At 36.0% G+C, this 24,038-nt stretch overlaps 1 protein-coding gene across 4 annotated transcripts; it reads right to left on the bottom strand.

Annotated features, from left to right (window-relative positions):
- Positions 1 to 43: 43 nt before the first annotated feature.
- On the bottom strand, positions 44 to 23,353 carry LOC110836880 (4'-phosphopantetheine phosphatase). 4 transcript variants are annotated; one of them, XM_087348876.1, is made up of 16 exons: positions 23,215 to 23,353; positions 20,766 to 20,869; positions 19,080 to 19,279; positions 17,398 to 17,581; positions 16,466 to 16,558; positions 14,890 to 15,061; positions 12,383 to 12,489; positions 11,667 to 11,829; positions 10,172 to 10,382; positions 8,432 to 8,584; positions 6,808 to 6,895; positions 5,675 to 5,879; positions 5,441 to 5,595; positions 4,377 to 4,546; positions 3,540 to 3,727; positions 44 to 3,007 (listed from the first exon to the last, which is right to left on the bottom strand). In XM_087348876.1, the coding sequence occupies exons 1-16, from the start codon at positions 23,246 to 23,248 to the stop codon at positions 2,838 to 2,840; spliced, it is 2,397 nt and encodes a 798-aa protein (XP_087205002.1). In that variant the 5' UTR covers positions 23,249 to 23,353; the 3' UTR covers positions 44 to 2,837. The 4 variants fall into 4 exon arrangements, with proteins under 4 accessions (XP_087205002.1, XP_021934252.2, XP_087205004.1 ...); XM_022078560.2 differs by lacking the exon at positions 23,215 to 23,353 and adding an exon at positions 22,555 to 23,123; XM_087348877.1 differs by lacking the exons at positions 44 to 3,007; positions 23,215 to 23,353 and adding an exon at positions 22,555 to 22,709 and having other exon boundaries at positions 3,414 to 3,727.
- Between the last annotated feature and the right edge of the window lie 685 nt (positions 23,354 to 24,038).

Here is a 24,038-nt window from a genome sequence, read left to right as displayed (position 1 = left end):
CATTTACATGAAAGGCAGACAAAGGAGAGAATATGAAGACTGGTACTGTTTATATTTTATTTTCCAAATATAACAGGTTCACCAACAATTCAATAAATTTACAAAACTCTGTGTAACAAATTGCATGTCCAACATCAACAAATTATAGTTTTGGTAATGCTCTAATATAGGACTGGACAAACTTCAGACCTCTACAGCCAGAAAGGAATTTCTGAATGTAAATGTATCTCCAGTTTTCTTATATACTCAATGCTCTGAACCATACAAATATTTTTTTCCTTCCTCCTGAGAAGATGCCTCATTCCCACAATACTGTAACATGACCAACTAATTACTTGATCAAACACAATAAATCTATGAACACAATTAATGCTGGCAAATACACTGACATAATCTAGTTCTGAGCTTTCACTTGCCATTATCTTATCTTGAAACATAGTGTTGCAGGTATGGACATAGGAATGTGCCACATCCACATGTGTGTGTCTAATACACAGCATTCAATAAGCAAAATCAGACATTACTAATCCATTTTTACCAGTCCTGAATCATACCTATTTGAGGTTAAAACTGTCAATGCTATCAAAATTCTTCAGTGGGTAAAATTTTTATGGAATACCATGTTGCTAAACTGTTTCCCATTAAAAGAATCAACTTTATAAAAATTAAATCACACTCTAGTATAGAACACCTCTTTAACACTGACTGATTAATTAGTTTCTGCAGCATTCTAAGGCCCGTTACATAGTCAAGCGGACGCTCCGTCCTCCGCTCTCCGCATGCAGATAAGTTACCTTGTTCTTTAAGTGACTTTACACGATTCGACGGAGCGGCCCGTGCGCGGAGGAGCAGTCCGCATGGCCCTTCCGTCTCCGCGTCAGTTAATTCCACTGAACAACTTGTAACTTGCAGTCAAGCGGACAACGTGCGACGGATCATTTCATTTGTGAAGAGTGCATAAGACTACATTAACACCAGTCAGAACATTTATTTTTTGTTCCAAATAATCTTTCTGCCCAATCAGTAACAATGAATTGCTACATGTTGACAAAATTAAACCAAAGATTGCATACAATCAAATTTCTGTTTACCCTCAGTGTCAATATTTTAACAGCCGTCACTTCAATGTGGTAACCACAGCCATGATTTTCCCATTAAAAATCTACATATTTGTTTCCCTTATTATCTGAATCACCTTTTGCCATATCTGCTTTACCATATTCCATACCTTTGTTATTTTGTATATGGTACTTAACAGTTGAAAATCATTACCACAAACTATGTACTTCCAGATAAGACCTGTTAAAGGTTACAAAACACTGGTAGCACTAAAACACTGTAAAATCTCATAACTTTCAATGAAATACTGCTCTGTAAGCAGCAGTTAAGAACTGGTTGGAGGAATGATCAGGAGAGCATATCCTAATGCACTGTGACTGATAAACAAATCAAATGACCCATTTGTTGATAATAGAAAGTCTACTGTACTATTAAAAGTGCCAGCTGCTTGTAGGCCACAAATGGTTCAGAGTTGCACTTATTTGGTCATGCAAAAGCAATTTGCATGAAAAAATTAATTACTTCATGCAGTCAGACTATAAATAAAGAAATTATCACACAAACCATTTTGTTAACAGGATGCTACAAATCAAAGGTTAGGGGGAAGTTAGTAACAACTTTCTGCACCCTTTCACCACAGATATGAGTTCAAAATTAAAGAGATCTGTGAATGTAAAAGATATCGATGTATTCTGCAAAGCAGTTACTTAATATTTCAACAAATGATGAACACAAAATAATGTTGCATTCTGAAAAACAGTAAATCATTAACACATATAATTTTAAAATTACTATCTTATTTTGGTGCATTATGTAAAAATTAAAATATGGAATACAAATCTGAAACCTAACTTGGGGTATGTAAAATATATGAATACAACTGACAAAAATAACACACAAAGTACCTTGTCACAGATCTAAAAACAAGAATTCACAAAAATGCCAACATATGAAAAATATTGTCAGAGTATATGAATTTCTCATGTGCAACAAGGCACTATAATGGTAAAGACTTCAAATAACATGCATATTAACCCTTTAAAGCCCAGTATCATCTGTTTTAAAAGTTAGGAGATTTGTATTTTGTATTAAGTGTTTCACATCATTCTCAGAAAAAAACAGCAATTATTTCTTTGCATAACCAAGTTATCTTTATATCAGTGAAGTGTTGTATTTTCTTTGCAGTACAGACTGAATCCTTAAATATTATTTAGACAAGCTTCAGCTTTAAAGGGTTAAAGTGAATTATCTGACATTATCCTTCCAATGGTGTTTGTTGTGATACATGCCACTTCCTTTCTCAACACACAACATGCACAAAACTCTTCCACTCATGATTACTGGTTATTTATCATTTACACTGATTTTAGCTGTTTAACAAAGGTTTTTATTGCAGTTGAATGGCTGAAACATTCAAATAATCTTTAAAACTTATACTTCTACTTAAACAATGCATTATAAGCAGTTACATATAAATATAGTGTATTTATGTGACACTACTGTGTCAAACACTACTTTTCAGCTTTAAGACAAGCATGACAGTGGAAACTGAACTGTAAAAGATTAAACTTCTGCATACCATTTCATTATTACAAAACATTATGCATTAATAATTAAAACCTGTAACTGCTTCTTAGAAGAACTGTGATAAATAATGATCTGAATACCTAACAATATTGAGTTTAATTGATAAATTTTCATAAGATTAAGATAGCATAATTCTTTCAAACACAGATTCATACATTCAGCAGAATAAATACTGTATCACTTATTCTGCACTACAATGTAATGTAAAAACACGATGCATCACTGCAAAAGGTCCATCCAGATATTTCAATTGTATTGTCAGATATGATATGACAAACAGTGCTTACCCATATTTCTTGGAAGTTCACAATTTGGTTTTGGTACACAGCATTCCAGGTGAGGGAGACCAAATGTCCAGAACCTTATAATGATCCCAAATGTAAAATAACATTATCATAAAGCTTACAAATGCCCACTATAGCAAACTATCAGCCAGTCCAATCCAGGTGGGGGAGATTAAATAAATTTGTATGTACACACCAAAAATAAAGAAAAAAAGATAATAAAATGAATGTAACATTCATATACCAGTTTTCTAAATATATATTTTAATATTACATCTACTCTCCCATCAGCTTCTCAAGAACTGTGGTCTACAAAGATGGCTGTTGGTTCAGGTAAGGCAGACATGCTGATTTCTGATAATGGAACTGAGTTGGGTATCATTATGAACACAGCAATCAAAATGTCTTGAACAAACCACTGTGATCATTACCATTTTCAACCTTGGTGCACATGTGAGCATGCTTGTATGTATGTAGGTAATCTTATACATAAAAGTCCTCTTTATTATAATATTGAAGTGCTTTGCTCCAATTGCAATATTATCATTTCATCACTTCAACCCTACCTTTCCTTGTCTTTCTTCACTTCATTTGGGTGCTCATACTTACACAAAACTGAGAACATGTCTCCCCCAAGCCTTGTAGCTAGCCATCGATTCTTGATTACAGCTACTTTGAGACACTCACAGGTAAATTTTGCTTCAAGATTTGTGTGAAGAGCACGGCCCATTCCTTCCAGAACAATTAGATCGACACCCTCAGATGACATTGCATTTGCCAAATCCAGATTCAAGCGACTGAAAGCACAAAAATTTATTCAGGAAGTACAATGAATTCCCCAGTTTACTTTTGGCTTGAGTAATCCTTATATGAGACATAAGAAAAGAGTAAAATCAATGATAATGAGGAAACCACCTGAAACATCAACAAAAAACTTAGAGGAAGGATGTCAACTTTTGTCAAGCCTTCAGTTCTCTCATTTTTAAAGATTTTCAGTCACACCATTTCCACAAATTTCTGCAGCCAGGACATGAGGTTTTCAATGGATAATTATTCAATGAACAAAGATTTATGTTTTTAGTTAATGTATTAAAAATGGTGAGAAATTATAAACCAAATTATTTTATTCTGTAAGGATGGACAGGACATATACTATACACAGGAGCGGTAAAATGTATAAAAAAAATTTGGTTGGAAAGCCTAACAGGCACAGACCACTTGGAATACCAATGCATAGATGGTAAAATTATATTAACTGTATCTTAGAGAAAATGGGTTGTAGGGTGAGGATGTGATTCATATGGCTCAGTACACAAACTGATGGTGGGCTGTAGTAGACATGCTAATAAACCTATTTCTTGACCAGCTGAGCATACTACTTAGCTTCTCAAGTAGAATTCTGTAATTTATCACTTTTTTGATACTCAGTATAACAATTTAAAATACCTGAGATCAAGACAAGGTCCTGCTTGTGCTGTTTCCATTGCCATCAATGTTCCTGCATTCAAAGCCTTGTGGATAACCTGACATATAGCAGCAGCTTGTTTTAACACCACGACTAGTTCAGGATGGGTGACGTCATTCAAGGCAGGTGCTGAGTTTGCACACAGCATCACCTAAGAAGCAGAGTACTTTCTATCTTATATTATTCATGACAAGATGATCACAATTACTGAAAAATTAAAATTAAGAGGTAAACATAATTATAAGAAATATTCAGGATCTTGTAAGATAGATACATAGTCAAATCTTAGTTCAACATTAATATTTTTCTCTAGAGAAGGTTGCTTTTAAACTGGCACAGATTTAATGTTTGGTGTTACATCATATAGCAAATTTCCATTTTCAGTTTTTCTGAGAATCAGGCCATTTGTGTACAAATTCTTTTTTAATTCAATTGGTACTTTATACATATGAGCATAAAAAGTTTGACAATATTATCATTATATCATGACAATAGTTTCTGGAAGCATGCTTTCTATGAAAAATGACAACACAAGAAGAAAATTCAGTCTTGTCTCTTCTGGACATTGTATTCCTACAAAATCATACCAAAGCTCTTATTTTACTTGACAAAACTGGTAAAACAGAACCAGGCTATGAAATGAAAGAAGTTGTATACAACTCTTGTACATTAAAGGCTATATGCCAAGTGCCCCCCTTGCCTGGCTATGTTAGTTACATTCAAATAATCATTACTGGAAGACAACTTTGTATTCTGGCACCTCAAAAGTTGTCATCACATGAGGAGTTATGGATTATACAAGTTGTTAAAATGAGTTTGTTGGTGTTTTCTGGTTCTGTCATGTGAAATGTTAATAATCCACTTTCAAGTATGAGAACAACAAAAACATGATCCACTCTAATGGAAATAAGCTTAACTACAGCATTTTGCACTACTCTGTCAAATAAAATAATAAGCTTAAACACAAACAGTTTTGACGGAATTTTATAATTGTAATATTCATTTAAATTTTTAGTGTTTCTGGATACAAAATTGTGACGATTACCTTTGTTCCCCTCAGTAACAAGTCCCTAGCAAAGGGAAGAATTCCTAGAACAATGTCAATCCCACTGTTGTCTACGAAGACGGCTGCACACTTGTGAGGTGGACCCTTGAGACGATCCAGCCATGCATCTAAACCGTCTACCAACCATGGTCGAGCTGTGAGTGAAACAGTATGTGAACTTTTTGTTCCCAAATATGATTAGAGTTTAATACCTTTTCCCCACAGGAGATGTACCTTGTATCTTTCTATGTGCTTCATGGAACCCGAAGTCTGTGTTTTCCATAAGATCAGCCACTTCACGAGCCCCCCAGTCAAACATATTTCCTGCCAGCACTGATGTGACCAATGTTTCTTGTCGAAGGAACCACTCCAAACTATCCAGGTACTGCAATCTTTTCCCTAACAAACCAAGGGCTTTGTCATTCTCCATCTGCTTTTGCTATAAAATACAGAGAACATTTTTTTACATACACATTGTCACTTCATCTCTCTTAGGTCCAAATGTTCTCCCCAGTATCCTCCTCTCAAACACTCCCTGTGTTCTTTCTTTAATGTGAAAGACCAAAGCAACAGGTAAAAGCAGTTTTGGATATTTTAATCTTTATATTTTTAGACAACAGCCTGGAAGACAAAAAATTTTGAACTCCATGACAGTATGCATTCCCCAAATCTAATCTGTTCTTAATTTCTTCATGAAAATAATTTTGAGATGTTACTGTCATCCAAATACCTGATCTTTGCATTCTTTTATTTACTGGCTAATTTTATGATTCTATCCTGCAGTATCAATTTTAGCTTTCTTGTGTTTACTTTTATACTAACTTTCATACCAATGTTTCACGAAGCTTCAGCGTTTGCCCAACACATTAGCATCAAAACCAAGGATAATAAAGTATCACCTTTCAGAAAATTCCTGAATAGAAAATGCATTAGATGTTTACCTACACAGACTTTACCAAAAGTTTAATTTATAAATCTAGGAAAACAGCTCTCTAAGGCACACGCAGCCTCATACCCAACAGGTACCAGGCTCCTTTCCTGGGGGTAAAGCGCAGCCAGGGTGTGATGCTGACCACTCACCCCTATCTAGTTCAGAGGAAAAAAATGAGGAGCTATACCTCCTCTTCTCCCAAGCACCTACTTGATGTATAGTGGGACAGCTTTACTTTTTTTTTATGAAAACTTTATTTCCTTGTATAATCTTTGAGAGGAAGGACCATCTACTACAAACTACAGCCATTTCCTAATCATGTTAATATTATATTACATATATAGTTATGACATGCCGTGCAGGCCAAACTCATTTCTGTATAATAAAAAATATAGTATTATTAATGTCATCAACATGACTAACAAAAATTACTTACCAAAAGATATGGATCAGGAAAATCAAATTCCTTCATACAATGTTCAATTGTATCCAGCAAGCTTCTCACGGACAAATTACCATAGGCACTAAAATGAAATGTTCACACTGTGATTTAGTCACAAATAATAAAGAAATGAGTAACTTATAATGCTGGAACAATTAAAAACAAGGGGTTCTGCGTAGAACTGAAAAGTTTACCTTTCAGACTTCCAGTCATACAAATCTTGTTTTTAATATCATATTTAGGTAATACCAATTTACAATACAATGGACTTATGTGCATATAGTCATATAACTGGATCAGTCTAGTCAAAAGTTTTACTGCCTGCAGTTTTAAACACGTTAAATATTTGCTGTTGCTGCTGGTGTTATTATTACTGTTCATCATCATCAGCAGCATCAAGGTAGACCTGAAAGTCCTGTTTCATTCACATACAAATACTTAAGAATATTAAAATGTACCTTCCCATCATCTTCTCACATGTCCAATTTCTCTGCAGCTGATGGGCTTGTAAGACATAACTTGTGCTATTCTCTGCTCTTTCATTTCTGAGAAGTGTTCATGTCATTCTATTTTACATGATTGAATTCTTTCACCATGTTAAATATCTGCAATTCTTATTTCACATGGAAGGGTATACCCAGTGACTCACCTCAAAAATGTAATTTCTGCAGTTTAAATTTTTCTTCTGTCTACTCTATTTAATGCCCAGTTTTCACAGCCATACAGAACAGATACTGCCAATACTTTGTAAAATTTAAGATGTGTATCTTTTCTGGTTTTGTTCTGGTTCTGTCCATGTTATGGGGTCTAAGCACAGAATTTCATTCTCATGACCTAATTCTGATACTTGAGAGTTATCCATAAATGTTTGTAATAACTTAGCCATGTATCTTTGGGAATGTTATTAAACTGGGCTGTATCTTTCCTTGTCTTATTTAAATTTTTCACCATTTTGTATGTCTTTGTTACAGCTGTAATTTTTTTTTAAAAAAACTGAAGTACAAAGTTAGCCTATGCTAAATTTGCCATACACAACCTCAGAATTTCACCCCTTCCCAGTTTTTGCAATTCCTTTATTTATAAACTATATTTCATTCAGAGGTAATTTGTATATTTATAATCTACCTCCATACCAAATTTCAAATCCAGTGATTCATTAGTTATCACCATCAAACAGAAAGATAAATGAAGAATTTGTGCAACTATCATGCTGTCATTTTACAGCATAACAAAATGTTACTTTAAACATTGCAAATCTTTTGAAGATGGACAATTTCAGAATGATGTATTAAATGGAGCCAGTATCAGTCCCACCATAGAAGGTCATATATATCTGCCACAATCTATTACTAACATTAAGAAATTAAAAAGTGCTGGCCTCAACCGGCATAATGTTCATACCAAATTTCATGAAAATTTTGTCAGTTGGTTCAAATGTTTAATGAGGAGATAAGCAAACACACAGACAGCACAGTGTTCCACAATCTTACTTTCTTTCTGCAAGAAACTACATAGGCTAATAATGAACTGCTGTGAGGTATAAATGTAAAAATGTCATACTGCTGTAAAGTTTCTGTCATCTTAGAAATTATAATTCTATGTTACAGTTAAGACTTACCATGGTTGATGTTTGAGGTAATAAAGCTTAGATATGTATTTCTCCTTGAACTTGTATGCTCTCTCTTTGGCAGTTAGACTATGAGGTTGGCTGTAGATTGCTCGAGATACAAATTTATCCACAGATTCCTCAAAACAATGTAGCCAATATTCCCTGAAATAACGAATGTTTTCCTGATTTATTTATTTCAGACACAATTATTAACACTGTATTCACAAGGACAATATTAATAAGGAAAATATGCATGTTTATAGCAGTTATACAAAGGTCTTTTATTCTTAAACCAAATTTCATTATAGTTCTCAAAAATAGTTCATTATACCAAACTATATAATAATAATAATCCGTGGTGTAACAGCCCTCTGAGAGCCAAAGCCGACTAGCTGACTGCTGGCCTCACGTTCACATGCCTAAGCAGAGGTGAACGATCATCCAACCAGATATAGAGTGACGTGTGGTCAGCACAACAAACCCCCAGCCATTGCTAGTTTCCATGACCCGATTACGCTACCCATTGTAGCTCCCCAATTTCCTCACGATGCTGGGTTGGCACCAGTCCCATACACTGGACGAAAATATCATGGGAAATTTCTTTCCCCAAGACTCGAACCAGCGCACATTCCGTATCACCGGTCCAAAGCATGATGCCTCAGACCGTGCGGCTATGGCGCGGGACATACCAAACTATATACAGAATATAAATATTTATACTGGTTACAGTCTCTAAATTTTAAGTAAAAAGTAAATATACTGTATTAAGTCTTAGGGTGCATCCCTCTGTGATTCACAGACCAGCAAGGAAATTTCTGCAAGTAAAGTTTCATGTTCAAGTTCAATTAAATATTTACTGAAAGTAATGATTACAATTTGTTCACATCTTAGATAATTAGTAATAAGCAATACACACTTCAACAAAGTGATTAGGGGAACAAATAAATATGTTTTATAAATACCTAACTATAACGGTCATTTGAAAATTACTGGCAGCACTGCAGCCCTCCACATTGATATTAAGATGAAAACAGCTTTTGGGTGAGAGACTGAACTATGCTGTGCATGTGTCTGTCTGTTTTCACAAGTGCATGACTAGTATTAACTACCAAGCAGTGGTGTGAAGTAACGTATCATGTAAAATCATCCTCAAAGCATGTCAAGAAAGTAAAAGAAGCACTACTTTATCAAAATCCAGGTTGTGTGAAAGCAAAATGCAAGCCAGTGTCACAAGGACTGCATGGAGACTGTGGACAAAATGCTCTGCCACACTGAACCATGACAAGATGGGTGCATGTCTTTCAGAGTAGGGGAGGAAATGTGTAAAAAACCAAGAGCTCGGCACAGCACCTGATTAGATACAAGACTGTGAGGACTCTGTTAGTTACAGACCAATGATGGGCATCAGTCAAACTTTAATGTCAAGTTGGTAGTTCTAACCCATGATCCATGTGATAGAGATACATCTGCTATACTCACCAGACCTACTTCTGGAAAATGAAAGCAACCCCACAAGGCACATTAGTCATGATGAGGAAAGATATTATAGCAGTAGTAAGGCAGGAGACCAACTTGAAGGGTGTAAAGTGTCAGCTTTGGACAATACATTTTCTAATTTTACACCAGTGTTGCCATTAATTTTTAATGGCCCTCAAATAACATGTTTATGCCATACTAATTTTAGTATTTTCTGCAGCCTTAAAAGCAAAAACAACAATGTGAATAAAAAAATAAAATCTTTACTCATACCTGGCCTCAGTGTCTTGCGTGAGATCCACTGTATCAGGTACATAATTGGCTGGATCACGAAGAAGAGGGCAATATGTGACAGCAGATTCCCAACGGTCAATTTCCAGCTGATCTACAGGTACACCTTGTGCTGACAGAACCTGTGTTGGAATGGGGCTACGAAGGCCTGAGCTACCAGCATAATTCTCTAACCATGAATATTTATCTGCATCTGTAACACAACAAAACCAACTATAAGCCTGACATCAATGAAAATGCTGGTACAGAATATCTGGAATGATTATTTTCTGTCACATACTAGATTATGCTGGTAGCTACTTCATGCATCTGATTCTATAACCTAACATATGCTACTTAAGATAATTACACTTGATAAGTAAAAAGCCCGCTCATTTGAATACAATTTCAATAACAGAAACCAGGATATCTCTATCTTTTATGTGCCATATGTGTCACAATGAACTGCATTGCTTTTACAACCTACATATTCTATACAGCTTTAATACTGTTATAACACGCAAAAACTTCATTATCTTTGATGTAAAAAGGAAGCCAAGTCTCCTACAAACTATGTTCAGAAGTCAGTATTCAGATATATATACATTGCACAGTTAAGCCATAACAGAAATAAACTGATGTAAAAATTAAAATCTTGAAGAGAAAGTGCTTCTGTGCTTCACGAAGAAAGTGTAAAAATATTGCTGTGACAACATCTATATTACAACAGGCACTACAGGAAGTCCTGCACCTTGTCGTGGTGGTGGGGGGGCTTAAGTACCTCAGTGATCCCAAGAGCAATGCTGGCAGTAGCATAGCTACTGGTAGGGCCTCCCTAGCCAGAATGGTCGAGGGCGAGAGGTCAGACTAAGACAGGTACCCTGGTCCTCCAGGTTGGGGGTTGGTCGCAAGGCTAACAACCTTGCACCGTAAAAAGGAAGATGTTTCGAAACCTCAATCAAAGCCTCGGACAGACGGACCTAACAGAAGGCAGCGGAGGATAGGACCGAATGGAAGAGGAGAATTGAGGAGGCCAAGGACCGAATAGCCATAGAAGAAGAACTACAGGAAGTACTAACAATGGTAATGGGCAACTGCCAGAAGACTGTCTACAAAATTCCTGTTAATGGAGCTTATGTTAAAAATTACAAGTACAGTTGCAGCCAGGGGCAGCAGAATCAGAAGACTGGAAAACTATGCTACAAAGTGTGACAGCTGATTTTGAGTGTAGACATTCAAATGCAGACGAATGATGTTTATAGCGTCTTCTTCATGACAGAATTTTAACTCTAAAACAAGACTCCTCTTACACTAAAGTATAGAAAATAATTTTGAAGAATTTTAGGTTCATGTATCAATTTTGTGATATTACAAATGAGTAATTATTTTTGTCAAAAACTGATGAACAAAGACAGTAGGAACAAAGCACATTTTCAGAGACACTTAATGTCAGGAATGCAGAATGTATATTTCATTCATACTTTAGTACAGAACTCACCACACTCTTCTGCTCCCTTAAGGAAGGCTCCTATAGCCCCCAAGTAGCCCTCATGCCTCAGGAAGAGGGCCTGTACTTGACCTCTACTCCAGTAGTTGATTGAAAAAGATACTGTATGCATACTCAAAGGATGATTGCGCAGGAAATATCCACCAAAATACACCTTGGCATATACAGAACACAAAATTATGCAGTAAATTCTACAAAAATCCACTATCAAATGAGTTACCAAGTGCATACTTCATCCTTAATGATGACTCATTCTCAACCCACAGTGAGATTTCAGGTTCTCACAGTGGAGAGAATGAAGATAACTGTCTTGTGGGATATAGTCTGGGTTCCTCATCACCCTGACGATGGAGGCAGCATGACATGTAGGTAAACCTCTATCAGACTACACAGTGTAACATCCCAGAAGACAGTCACGTTCATTGTCTTGACACATGCTCACAACATACTAGTCATACTGACAAATTCACTCCACACTGTATGACAAATAAATGCTCACAAGACAAATGAAATATTTAGGACTGTCACTACTGTTGTAGGCATATATATAACCATGTATATTTAATTCACTTATGAACCAAATTAAAAGTATTTCAGACTAAAACTGCAGTAAATAAAAAAATATGCTACAGCAAGACACCAAGTGTGTTATTTCTCTATTTTCAATTCCACTTTTAACAAGTGTGGCTATTAGTAGGCTGGCTTACCTTGTTTAGTTTATGCATCATAGCATAAAGACTCGCAACTTGGCCAACATCATTGCTGATGGTGAACAACAAACTGCGAGCCAAGTCTGCTTCTGAAAACTTGGTACCTGTAAAGTAAAACATAATGGGGGATGGTCACAAGCAAGGAATGATATATTCTTGTTGCTGAGAATATATCCTGAAAGGATAAATACATAAATCGATGTTAAAATGGGAGTTATGATTGTAAAAAGATCTTCTCCATGGCAGATTTTGTGGCTGTGATCTTTTCTGGTGTTATTTAAAAGTGCCTCGTTGCATAAAAAGTGGAAAAATTGACTACCTGACCAACTATAAGCTTGACAAGAAGGACTCTGCACCATGAAGTTCAACTTGTGTCAGGACATGGAATGAGGCAAAATGGGGAGGGGTGGGGGAGGAGAAAAAAGCAGCAACAACAACAACAACCAGTAAGATGTGCTATGAATGAATCTTTTTTTATCGTAATACTGAAACCATGTTAGGTGGGTCTGTGTCACCACAGCATTGCGTGTCCTCAGGTTGTGGATGGAAGTACAGCCTCCAGTAGTGCAGGTTAAATCTTTTTTTATCGTAATACTGAAACCATGTTATGTGGGTCCGTGTCACCACAGCATTGCGTGTCCTCAGGTTGTGGACGGAGGTACAGCCTCCAGTAGTGCAGGTTAGCTGCAAATATACTGAATAAGCAGTCATGGACAGCCAATTAATGATGATCGTCCAGCTTAGGGGTTAGGCATGGGGCAAACAACCATTCATCATAAAAATGTTTTATGTTGCAAAAACAACAAAGCCTCGGAATTAGATGAATTGTGCGCAATAATAACCCAGGTGACATTCAAAGCACTTGAGAATTGGAACATGGAATGTGAGGAGCTTATATAGAACATGGGCATGGGATAAGATAGCTATGGAGGCAGGGAAGTACAGGGCGATTCAAAAAGGACTTTACAACTTTGAAAGTGTATAGAAATTTATTCAGAAGGCTTACAGAATCGGTTGAGGTGTCAATTTGTAGCAAAACAAATCAAGTTTTACCTCAAACAGTCATTTTGGTTCGATGTGACTGCCATTGGTGAAACTGCAGACATCCCACCTGAAACCAATTTCTTGCCAAACACGATCCAGCATATCCGGTGTCACTTCTGCGGCGGTGATTCGAGCTTTGAGCTCAGTGAGATTGGCAGGTAAGGGTGGAACATACACACGATCTTTAATGAAACCCCATAAGAAAAAATCGAGAGGTGTCAAATCTGGAGGTGGCCATGCTATCGACCCTGTTCGACCAATCCACCGACCTGGGAAATGGTTATTGAGGAAATCTCGGACTTCTGTGAGGTAGTGAGGTGGTGCGCCGTCTTGCTGGAAGTGAATGCGTCCTTTTTGGTCATCTTCGTCTAACTGTGGTATGAGAAAATTTTCGAGCATATCCAGATACACGATACCATTGATGGTTCTCTCATGGAAAAAGAACGGGCCGTACACTTTAACTTTGCTAAGGGCACAAAACACATTCACCTTTGGGCTGTCATGAACGTGTTCCACAACAGCACTAGAAACACGCGGGTGACCTGGAGATTTGTCATGGCGAACAGAACAACCAGTCTCAACAAAATTCTTGTGCCAAGAGTAAATTGCAGGTCTACTGGGAGGATCCTTGCCATACTGGGTGCGAAAATTTCGTTGAACCATTGTCGCAGATTTCGTTTCTTCAAACCACAGCACACAGCGAGCGCGCTCCGCACCTGTGAAAGTAGCCATTTTCAAATGCACTGCCGCTTGCACTCGTGGTGACGGAATTCGGTACTACAGCACAACGTGAGTCAAACTTAATTTGTTTTGCTGCAAAATGGCACTTCAACCGATTCTGTAAGCTTTCTGATTAAATTTCTATACATTTTCAAAGTTGTAAAGTCCTTTTTGAATCACCTGGCATAGTCTGGATACTGCAGGAATTCAGGAGGTTAGACTGCCTAATGAAGAAACACTCACAAAGTGGAACTACATATTATGCCATGGAAAAGGAAATAAGGACCATTGACTGGGAATGGGTATTTTAATGAAAAAAGATTTTCAGCAAGCAGTTAAAATAGTAGATTTTGTTAATGACAGGCTGTCACATTTAATCCTTCATGGTCGATGGTGTGATATTATCATAAATGTGCATGCACCAACTAAACATAAGGATGATTAGGTGAGGATAGTTGTTATAGAGAATTAGAGTGGGTATTTGATCAGTTTAGTAGATACCTCATGAAAATTCTACTAAGAGATTTCAATGCAAAATTTGGCCAGGAGCATATTTTCAAACCAACTATAGGGAGTAAGAGTTTACATGAACTTAGTAATGACAATCAGGTTCGATGAGTGAACTTTGTCACATCAGTGTTGGATCTGCAAGTTCTGCTACTAAAAAGATGGTTAACATACTGAAAAGTGTCCTACATAACTGTGGTTCTCTGATGCCTGCCAACTGCAGACTAACTTACCTGCATTAAAATCGTGATCCTTGTGGGAGTTCATAGCTTTTCCAAATGAAGATGCAATCAAATCGCCAGGGAGTCCCAGCATTTTGTAATCACCACCATATATGTCTCGCACTAACATATCCACATTGCGATGATCACCCTTTTCTGCCAATTCCAGTAACTCATCAAATCCCTGAAAAAAACACAAAATACTTTTATACATCAATTTGTAAGGGAAAACTCTCTCATCTACAATGCATGACTTTACTGGGTGATTGGCAAAATTCTGATATTTAATTGTAGTAGCAAAAACAGAATTCCTTTCAACAGCATAACCATAATGACGCTAATTTAAATATAGCAATGAACACATTTGAAAATATATCCAAACCTGGCGCAAGTTCCAAAGCAGCTGATATGCCAATACTTAATATATTTGCTACAGGTAATCCTAACCTGAGGACCTAAAGCTGGTTGTGGGGAAGTAATATGAATCATACTCTTTAATATGACATATTAATTATTCTGTTTTATGCTACACTGTTTCCATAACATCAAACTAAAAGTTTCACACTACAATTGTACATTCAGTTATATTAAACATTTTATGCCAACTATATACTGTGTGGCATAAAGAATTTGAATTTATTAAACTCAAGAAAAATCTTACTTAATATTATTTTTATATGATTAATCCTATTTATGAAAATACTATTACCAATCACTGATACAGATTCAAATAGAACACATCAAATTATCTGTACCACGCAAATATTTTAGAAAAATGGAAGTATGTACTACACAACTACTTGAAAACTTTAAACAGCCAGTGATTCTGTTGGTACAGAAATACTAAATTAATTGAATTCTGAGTGAAAAAATCCTGCCCTGGTTAATTAAAATTAACAAGCACAGGCTGTATGGTGAAGTCTGGTTAAGTAATCATAAATTAAGTATATGAACGTAACACAAAATCAAAAAGAGTGACAAACTTGTTATATATTTAAAAATGTAAATATCTCACTTTTCTGTTACATATCATATACATGCTAATAGCAGCAGCAGCAGCAAAACAGATATCACATTCACCTATATAATAATATATGGCAGGAAATGTATACCTTAAGAGGTACATAAATACTGGTTTGTGAATCTAATTTTGTAATTAATATAACGGAAATCTAAGTGAATTTTCAGGTACTCATGGCAGCAGGTATGAAGACAGCTGTCTTCTGGATTGTAGAGCTGTGTAGTCTAGTAGAAGTTTATCAACATAACAGAGGTGTCTGCTGCCTCCATCATCATGGCAATGAGTACTTATGATGGAGGCAGCAAGCACCTTTGAAGCTTTGGTGAACTTCTACCACCCAAGAGGCACCCATCTTTATAATTGTAATCTAGTTCTGAAGTGTGAGCAATTACAGCTGTTTTGACAGCAAGACAGAAAATATTAGACAGCTGTGAGCTGCAGTGCCTACAGGCATATACGCATTTGCCTGTATACAAAAGAACACCTTAAACAATCTCTAGCAGAAACTCAGAGGAATATTTAAGCATCAAGTCATATTAAACTCTAGGTATTCTCCATGATTCATACCTTGGCTTTTGTTAATAATGACCCCAATCCCCAGAAAGTTCCTCCACCTGTTGCCGTGCCTCCAATCCTATCATATGAATCCTCTGATTCAACCTAGAATGAGAATGGCAAACAAAATTATGCATGGAGAAAGATACTTATAAAGTTATCCTTCACATGTTAAACATGATGCAAGGGCATTCCAAAAACATCATTAAACCAAAGTCCAGGTGTTCCCAAAAGGTAATAATAATGACTTGCAAATCTCTGAATACATACTTTGATGTTTCTAGCTAAGTCCCTCAGAAAGATAGAATATATGTTTGGGTACACTTTGACAGTGGGTCTAGTTGATATTACTACATGTATGATAGGTTCTATGCTTTCCTTCTACAAATAAAAGTGCTAGTATTCAGATATTGGTAAAGACAGGCATTTTTATACTTTACTCTCTTTAATTCTTGAGTTACCATTCAGAACATAATCACAGAACAGTCTTCAAAGAATTTCGATACCCAGAAATGCTACTTTTTTCAATTTTCTAGTCACTAACTAATGGCTCTCTTCATGTATACTGAGTTTCAGATCTTCATTCAATATTCAAATTTTATAAGATTTGACAGGCAGACAGACATATGGACAGTGAGAATTATTATTATTATATATAATAGATTCTTGGCATATATCTACCATATTAGTTTCTTTCGTATGCAATTCCTTCCTTGTATACAGACCCCAAGAGACAAATATACCTGACATTTCAAGGAGATTTTCTAAAAGACATATATCCATATCGAAGCTCACAGGCAGTCTCAATAAAATCATAAAATCATCTTGAATGGAAATGCTGCATGCTACAATATAAGGTGTGCCAAAAGGTTTATTTATAATATTATGCTGATATTATTCTGGATATGGTTAAAAAGAATAATTGTGAATCCAGTAAAAATAACCTTCATAATGCTAACACCAGATCCAATGTTGACTAGCAAATATGGAAAAATATTGGGATCTGCAGTCTGAAACTTGTACTCAGGATTCCCATGCCTTTGGTAAACAAATGCTTCATCTGAGATGTTCTTCAGCAGGAAATTGCAACCTTTGATGAGGCAGCTCATCTCATCCTCCTTGTCAACTCTGTGAAAATAAAGAAACAGTAATGACAGCACCATAACTTCATGCTTCATCCTGATGATGTACAACGTTACTATGTTTGTAACTGTTGACATACAAATATTTCATACAGAATTTGTAATCTGCAAAATTTCACATGGATTCATTAGTTATGATCATCAAACCAAAAACTAAATATAGATTTTGCACAGATATTACTTTCTTGCTTTGGACTCCACAAAAAAAATTGGCCATTGCTGCAAAGTTTCTCAAGATTTACTACAACACAAAATTTATAGACCTCACATTAACTTGTGCTGATGTCACTCCCACTTTAGATGTATGTCCAGGCAACATCTTACTACAACAGAAGATACGGAATTAAACATGAAGGGTTGCCTCTAGTAACACGATATTTATACCAGGTTCCATTATAAAACATCAGCTGCTTTCAAACACTGGAGAGAAACACTTTTAAATGATTAGTTTCTAACTTTCGTATTTGATATACTTTTCCTTTTTTTCATACTGTTGAATAGAACTGTCAATATTTTATGAAATTTTGTCCCATTTCTGATTTGGTCACTGTATTCTGAGTATGTGTTTCAGTAGTTAATTGTACAACTTAATAAGTTTTTTTATGTTTTATGGAACAAGCAATTAAAAATAAAATTGTTGTTGATAACCGTGGTATTCTGGGTTGAGACGCTGTAGTCTTGTAGGTGGTTATCAACTTTTGGTTTCTACCTGCAAGACTATCTTGGCATCACACCCCATATGACCACCATGAGAACTTTATATCTCAAACACTTCTGGTATCTGCCACTTTTATCTCTGAAACATCTATTTGAGTAATATGTGTCTATTATTGGAAACTGAACAAACAATATATATATACATACTTTATCTTGGAACACATTGGTAAATTCAAACACTAGTCTTTACCAGTTTTCTTCAAATCTGATATTAAGAAAACATGAAATATATGTGACAATTTCCAAAAATAATTTATGAAATGTGAAACCACTTCTCCAGGATATTCTGTTTTTCTGGATAATAATTTATGACCCTTTGCATACAATCTGACTTCTAAGATTTCTATTACATTTCAAAGTTCCTTAAAATGGTTTGACATACTGAATGATGGATGGATACTTGTGAATTATTTAATATGATTAGGGTAACATTATATTTTAAATCCACTAAGCGAGGCATGTCATAAAACAGTTACATTACAATAGACCATATGTACACAATGGGCTACTTTCAGCATGGACACAAGAAAATTAATAGTTATAAAATGTTTGCAAGAAAACAATAAAACTATATATTGTACTTCCATGAAATTTAGGAAAATTTTATACTAGAATTACATGACTGTAAAGAATCACTATATGTAACTCTCAATAATAATGAGGTTTGAGATGTACCTAAATTCCACCTACCAATTTATTTTAGATGTGCATCAAGAGTATGTCTATTCTACCTTATATTGCTCCAACTGATGAGAAATTAAGCTTACGAGAGTCCAAGTTTCTGTTGCAGAAGTTCAGTGTATTTGTATGCTCCACCACCTGTTGCCTTGATACTCTTGCCTATCATCTTGTCCCGAGTGTTAACCAAATTCACTTGAACGAAGTCCAAACAACTCTCAATATACTTTGTTTCAAACTTGACAAAATGCAGCCTTGCACCTTCGGAGACCTCATAAACACGATGGTCCTGCACCAGTAATACATAATAAGTTGGACATTTTCATCATATTCATAATTGAGGTACTTACTACAATGTTCTTAAAAAAATAACAAGAAACACATATTTACCTAAACAACAAACAAAATCATACCTCTGTATAAAACACAGAACCTGTGGGAGAATGAAGTCACTGACACTGTTAACAGTTCCTGTTAGGATAAACTGATAGCTTAGCTCAAGAAAAATTTAGTAGATGAACTGAAACTGAGATTTCAGGTTCTCACAACAATGAGTATGAAGATGACTGACTGTCTTTTGGGCTGTTGCACCATGTAGTCTGGTAGATACTGCCCCAGTGATGGAAGCAGTAAGCTCCTATGAAATGTTGGTCACAATAAATAACCCACCTTCACAACTGAAATTATTGATCAAACAAATGTTCAAATTTAATGGACTTCAAATACCATTAGATCTTCAGGCACAAAATTTTTCTGTCCTTTCTGCAACCTCTTAATAGCTTTTGGACAAAATTGAAACATACGAGTCAATCTTCTGTGGGTACATATGTTCAAATCACACTAGCAGTAAAATGTTACAGTTGCAAAGTCAATAGAATACGTATGTAACCATCAGAGACCTTACTGAGATTTGACCTCATGCACATGAAGATGTTGACCGTAGTCTCCTGGGTTATGCCACTGTGTAATTTTGTAGGTCATTACCAACATTTCTCCTAAAACATCAAGCATCACCAACCATAATACTACAACTAACAGAGGCCTCACTGTTTCCATGTTTTGAAAATATCCACATTCAAATGTAAAGGAACATTTATCGTGAGACAATAGGAAGTTGTTTGTATAAACAATTTTAAAGATCATTTTATATTACAGTCTAATAAGAATTTAATCCCACTTTGGCTTCCAAGCAATTTTTGCTAGGTATAAATTTTATCCTACGACCAACCATTGACATCCCCCCTTCCCAAAAAACACTTATTGATACAACTGTGTGAAACACTGGTGGTGTTCATGCATGTTAATTAAAAGTTTCTGCAGCTGAATGTTTATCCTATCACCCTGAATAAAGGCTTAAACTTGCAGACAAAATCTTAGTCCCCTGTATGTTAAGGGTTAACGTGCATCATCACCAAGTAAAACAATGATGACCTGAACATTGCTACATAACAGAGCCACTTGCCATGTGTGACAAGCTACAAGCATTCTTAACACCAGATCCTGATGGAGCCAAGTGGTCAGCTTCATGTTCTGGCCATTTTATTCTCAATGAAAAATATCCCAGTGAACAGGAAGCTGGGTGGACACAGAGCTGGTATGGACACATTGGATAAATTAAAAATCCCTTTCCCTGCTGGGAAAAACATACCTGTCATCCATCCCGTGGCAAGACATCTTACTGACTGAGCTATCTCAGCCTCTGGTAGCTTGCCTGTGCAGCAGTGAATTATTAATGTTACAGGACAGCATACAAAACAGCAAAGGAATTAACATACCTCATCAATAGACTGTGAAGACGTTCCATCTTCTTTCTCGGCTTCATAAAAGACTCGACGATGTGAGACTGTTGAATAATATGCAATCTTAGTGAGAGACCCACCTGAAAAACAAATTATGTACAATCATTTATAAAGATCACATGTCAATTGCAGTCTTAGGGCTCCTGCTTCATATTCAAGAAGTCTTGACAAGAGACAAACTATCCCAACTAAGGTGTTTTGAGGTTTGCATCAGTCCCTCCAAGCAAATGCCAGAATCATACCATGAATTAGATTACAGGCACTTCCTTCCAATCTTTTCAATGTGGTCTCACCTAATGTGTCACATTGGTATTAGCAAGTATATGAATTTGGAACAGTCTTCAATGACATAACATCCACATCAAGTTTCACTGAAATCTGCCTAGTGATTCTCTGCTTTTTAAATGCACACAGACAGATACCACAAGTGACATCATCATCATCATCATGGGCATAACACATATGTGCAGGGGGTCATGGGTAAAGATGTTGTCATTGTTCCACTTCACGACCATGAGCATCCATCACATTGGTATTGCCAACTGTCCAAATAAAAAAGTTTTTATTGTGGATTAAGCTCTTCATACCAAATTTCATGAAAATCCATTAATTTCAAGTTACATGCAAATAGATGAACATCATCGAATATGAGCTTCTATACCAATCAACAATCCAACACTGCATCCACACAGGATTATGGATAATGGTGTCCTTATCATCTCAAATCATGACTTTGAGCATCTCACATGTTGGTATTAGCCAGTGTAGGAAATTAAGAATGAGTCTGGAATAGTCTCCAGTGGAATGACATCTTTACCAAATGTCAACAATTCAGCCTCACCTTATTCTTTGCAATCACCCATACCAAAACACTACTCAGGGATGCCAGCACTGCACATACGTTACCAGAATAGGTTTTAATCATAAAAAAATACCTCTTCCCAAGAGTGAAATTAGAATCCACTATCATTCTGACAGGTTATGTTCCTCTTGTTGAGTTATTTCAATCTACTTTTCACAAACTTCCAATACTATCATACTTACCTGGAGTATGATATGGTAGGAAGAAGCTGCCACATATCTGCATTTTTAGCATTAAAATAATACAAATTCTTGTAAACAGAACCCTAACTTAGTGACAGGGAAGTGGCTAAGGAATGTCAGTAGGATTCTGTGTATGTTTTCAGACTTTATACAAACTAAAAGACCATCCATGATACTCAGTTGAAACTTATTGTCATTAGACCTGAATAATCTTCTCACTAAAGTGAGATTCAATAGCATAGTATTACAATCATAATAAAAATATTAAAAATATTTCTCTCCTTTTAGCTTGTATTCTTATAAGCTATGCAAGACTAAGACAATCATAGTGCACTTTGCATGCATGTCTGTTTGAGGGTTATGTTATGATGTGGTGAGTTTGGGCAAAGAGGCTTGCAGACAAACATTTCCATAATGGTGAAAAATACCTACATTACTCAGCAAAGTCACATATTTTGATACGGTAAAATTTATGATCAGGCATTTTCCTTGGAATTTTAGACATAAAAATTGATAATACATCATATAAAAAAATATCTTGTATACTTATGAAACCTACTTAACATTACCATATAAAGCATTGATTTCTGTAAGTTAGATGTATAGCTGTAAATTATTTGTAATTCAAATCATACTGTCAGCCTTAAAGTTAAATAGGCAAATGAAGCTACTTGTCAAGTATTTCTTGCATTTACACTTACAAAACAATTTTGTACATTACCTATGTCAATTGCGAACCTTTTCGCATTTTTTAAATTTCCAAAAACTTCCACAGTATCAGGTAATTTGATACTTTTGGGATGACTCTTTATATCCATTCCGTTCTGTACACATCAATTATACGTGTTACAAACATAGCTTCCGCCGATTTCACGGCTGTGAAGGACACGAAGATAAGCAATGTTAGTTCCAAAAATGTGAAACAATAGTACCATAAATATCTTGATGCGGTAACAAAAAATATACTTATATAACCTCACTCCTAACATACTAAACAAACCCTCGTTCCTTTGTGTACTAGACACATATGCCACTGAACTACGTACGTAGATCGGTCCATTCACACACGAACACACGGATATGCACCAGGGCGTGCATGTGGTATAGGTCCAAACATTAAACTATTATTCCATGGGTCTAAACAAATGTTGGTATTGTCTGTGATCCAAACTTTGGTATTGATCTATGGATCGAAACATCTCTCATAGGCAGTATGTTTTGATCAATCATGTAAACAATAATTAACTGAAAATGCCACTTCAGGAGAGAATGTAATGAGGATAACTAAAACTTTAATTAAAAAATATACCAAACGCAATGCGCATGTTGGGGCACATTAATTTTTTTTAATTCAGCTGTCTGTTTTTCACGGTTAACTTACCAGCCATTCGTCCAAACTCTTCTTTCTGCCACATACCTCAGCTGCAATTACCTACTTCTTTACAATTTTGAAATCCCAATAACGTTAAAGGTAGTCACTACAATTTAATGTACTTTCAATGCACTCATGGTAGGGAAAATGAAAATGGCGCCACAACCCAGAAGATAGTAGAAATAAGCTGGAACAGAAATTACCTTGAAAAATTCAAAGGCCTCTATTCGGCAAACCCTTGGGCTGATATTGCCGTGACCTTAACCTGGTCGTGACCTCAACTTGACATGAGTATTGTTATTCATATACCTAGTTGGGAAGAAATAAGCGAGAAAAAATGATCTTCAAATGGCCTTGAAATATTCAAAATGCCTCTATCTGGTAAAGCTAATAAAGCCATGACCTTGACGTGACCTTCACCCATCCGACATATTCACATAAAACTATGAATATAAAAGTACTTTGGATTAATTCTAATTGGGATACATAATTTACACTCAACATGGTAATATCCTCAATAAACCTTGTTAAGGTTTAATGGTATGGACATCCTGGGTTTGCTCTGGTTACCCACTAACTAGATGGCTTACCGAAACCGAAGGTTCAGCACCGAATTAACCCAAAGCCCTCCACCAGACCCTGTCCTGGGCCAACAAAATCCATTCTCCTTCAACTCCTATCTCCCATAGATCCCGCCTGACATTATCCTCCCATCTACGTCTGTCTCCCCAGCGGTCTCTTCCCTCAGGCTTCCCAACCAATACCCAGTGCACACCTCTATGCGCGCTACATGCCCTGCCCATCTCATTCTTCTCAACTTAATCACCCTGACA

Source organism: Zootermopsis nevadensis, unplaced genomic scaffold (genome assembly GCF_977971745.1).
Source record: "Zootermopsis nevadensis isolate Lab colony 2312 unplaced genomic scaffold, Znev_1.0 Znev_ptg000013l, whole genome shotgun sequence".
NCBI lineage: Eukaryota > Metazoa > Arthropoda > Insecta > Blattodea > Termopsidae > Zootermopsis > Zootermopsis nevadensis.
Note: the sequence above shows the minus strand (reverse complement) of the source record. Positions and strands in the feature narration are given on the sequence as shown.

Bases quoted from the DNA above. Each gene is read 5' to 3' on its own strand.
- LOC110836880 (XM_022078560.2), bottom strand. From the start codon at position 22,651: ATGGATATAAAGAGTCATCCCAAAAGTATCAAATTACCTGATACTGTG. The intron at 11,830-12,382 runs GTAAGCCAGCCT...GTATATGCCAAG, and splicing joins TGATGCATAAACTAAACAAG to GTGTATTTTGGTGGATATTT. The intron at 3,728-4,376 runs GTATTTTAAATT...TTGTGCTTTCAG, and splicing joins GGACCTTGTCTTGATCTCAG to TCGCTTGAATCTGGATTTGG.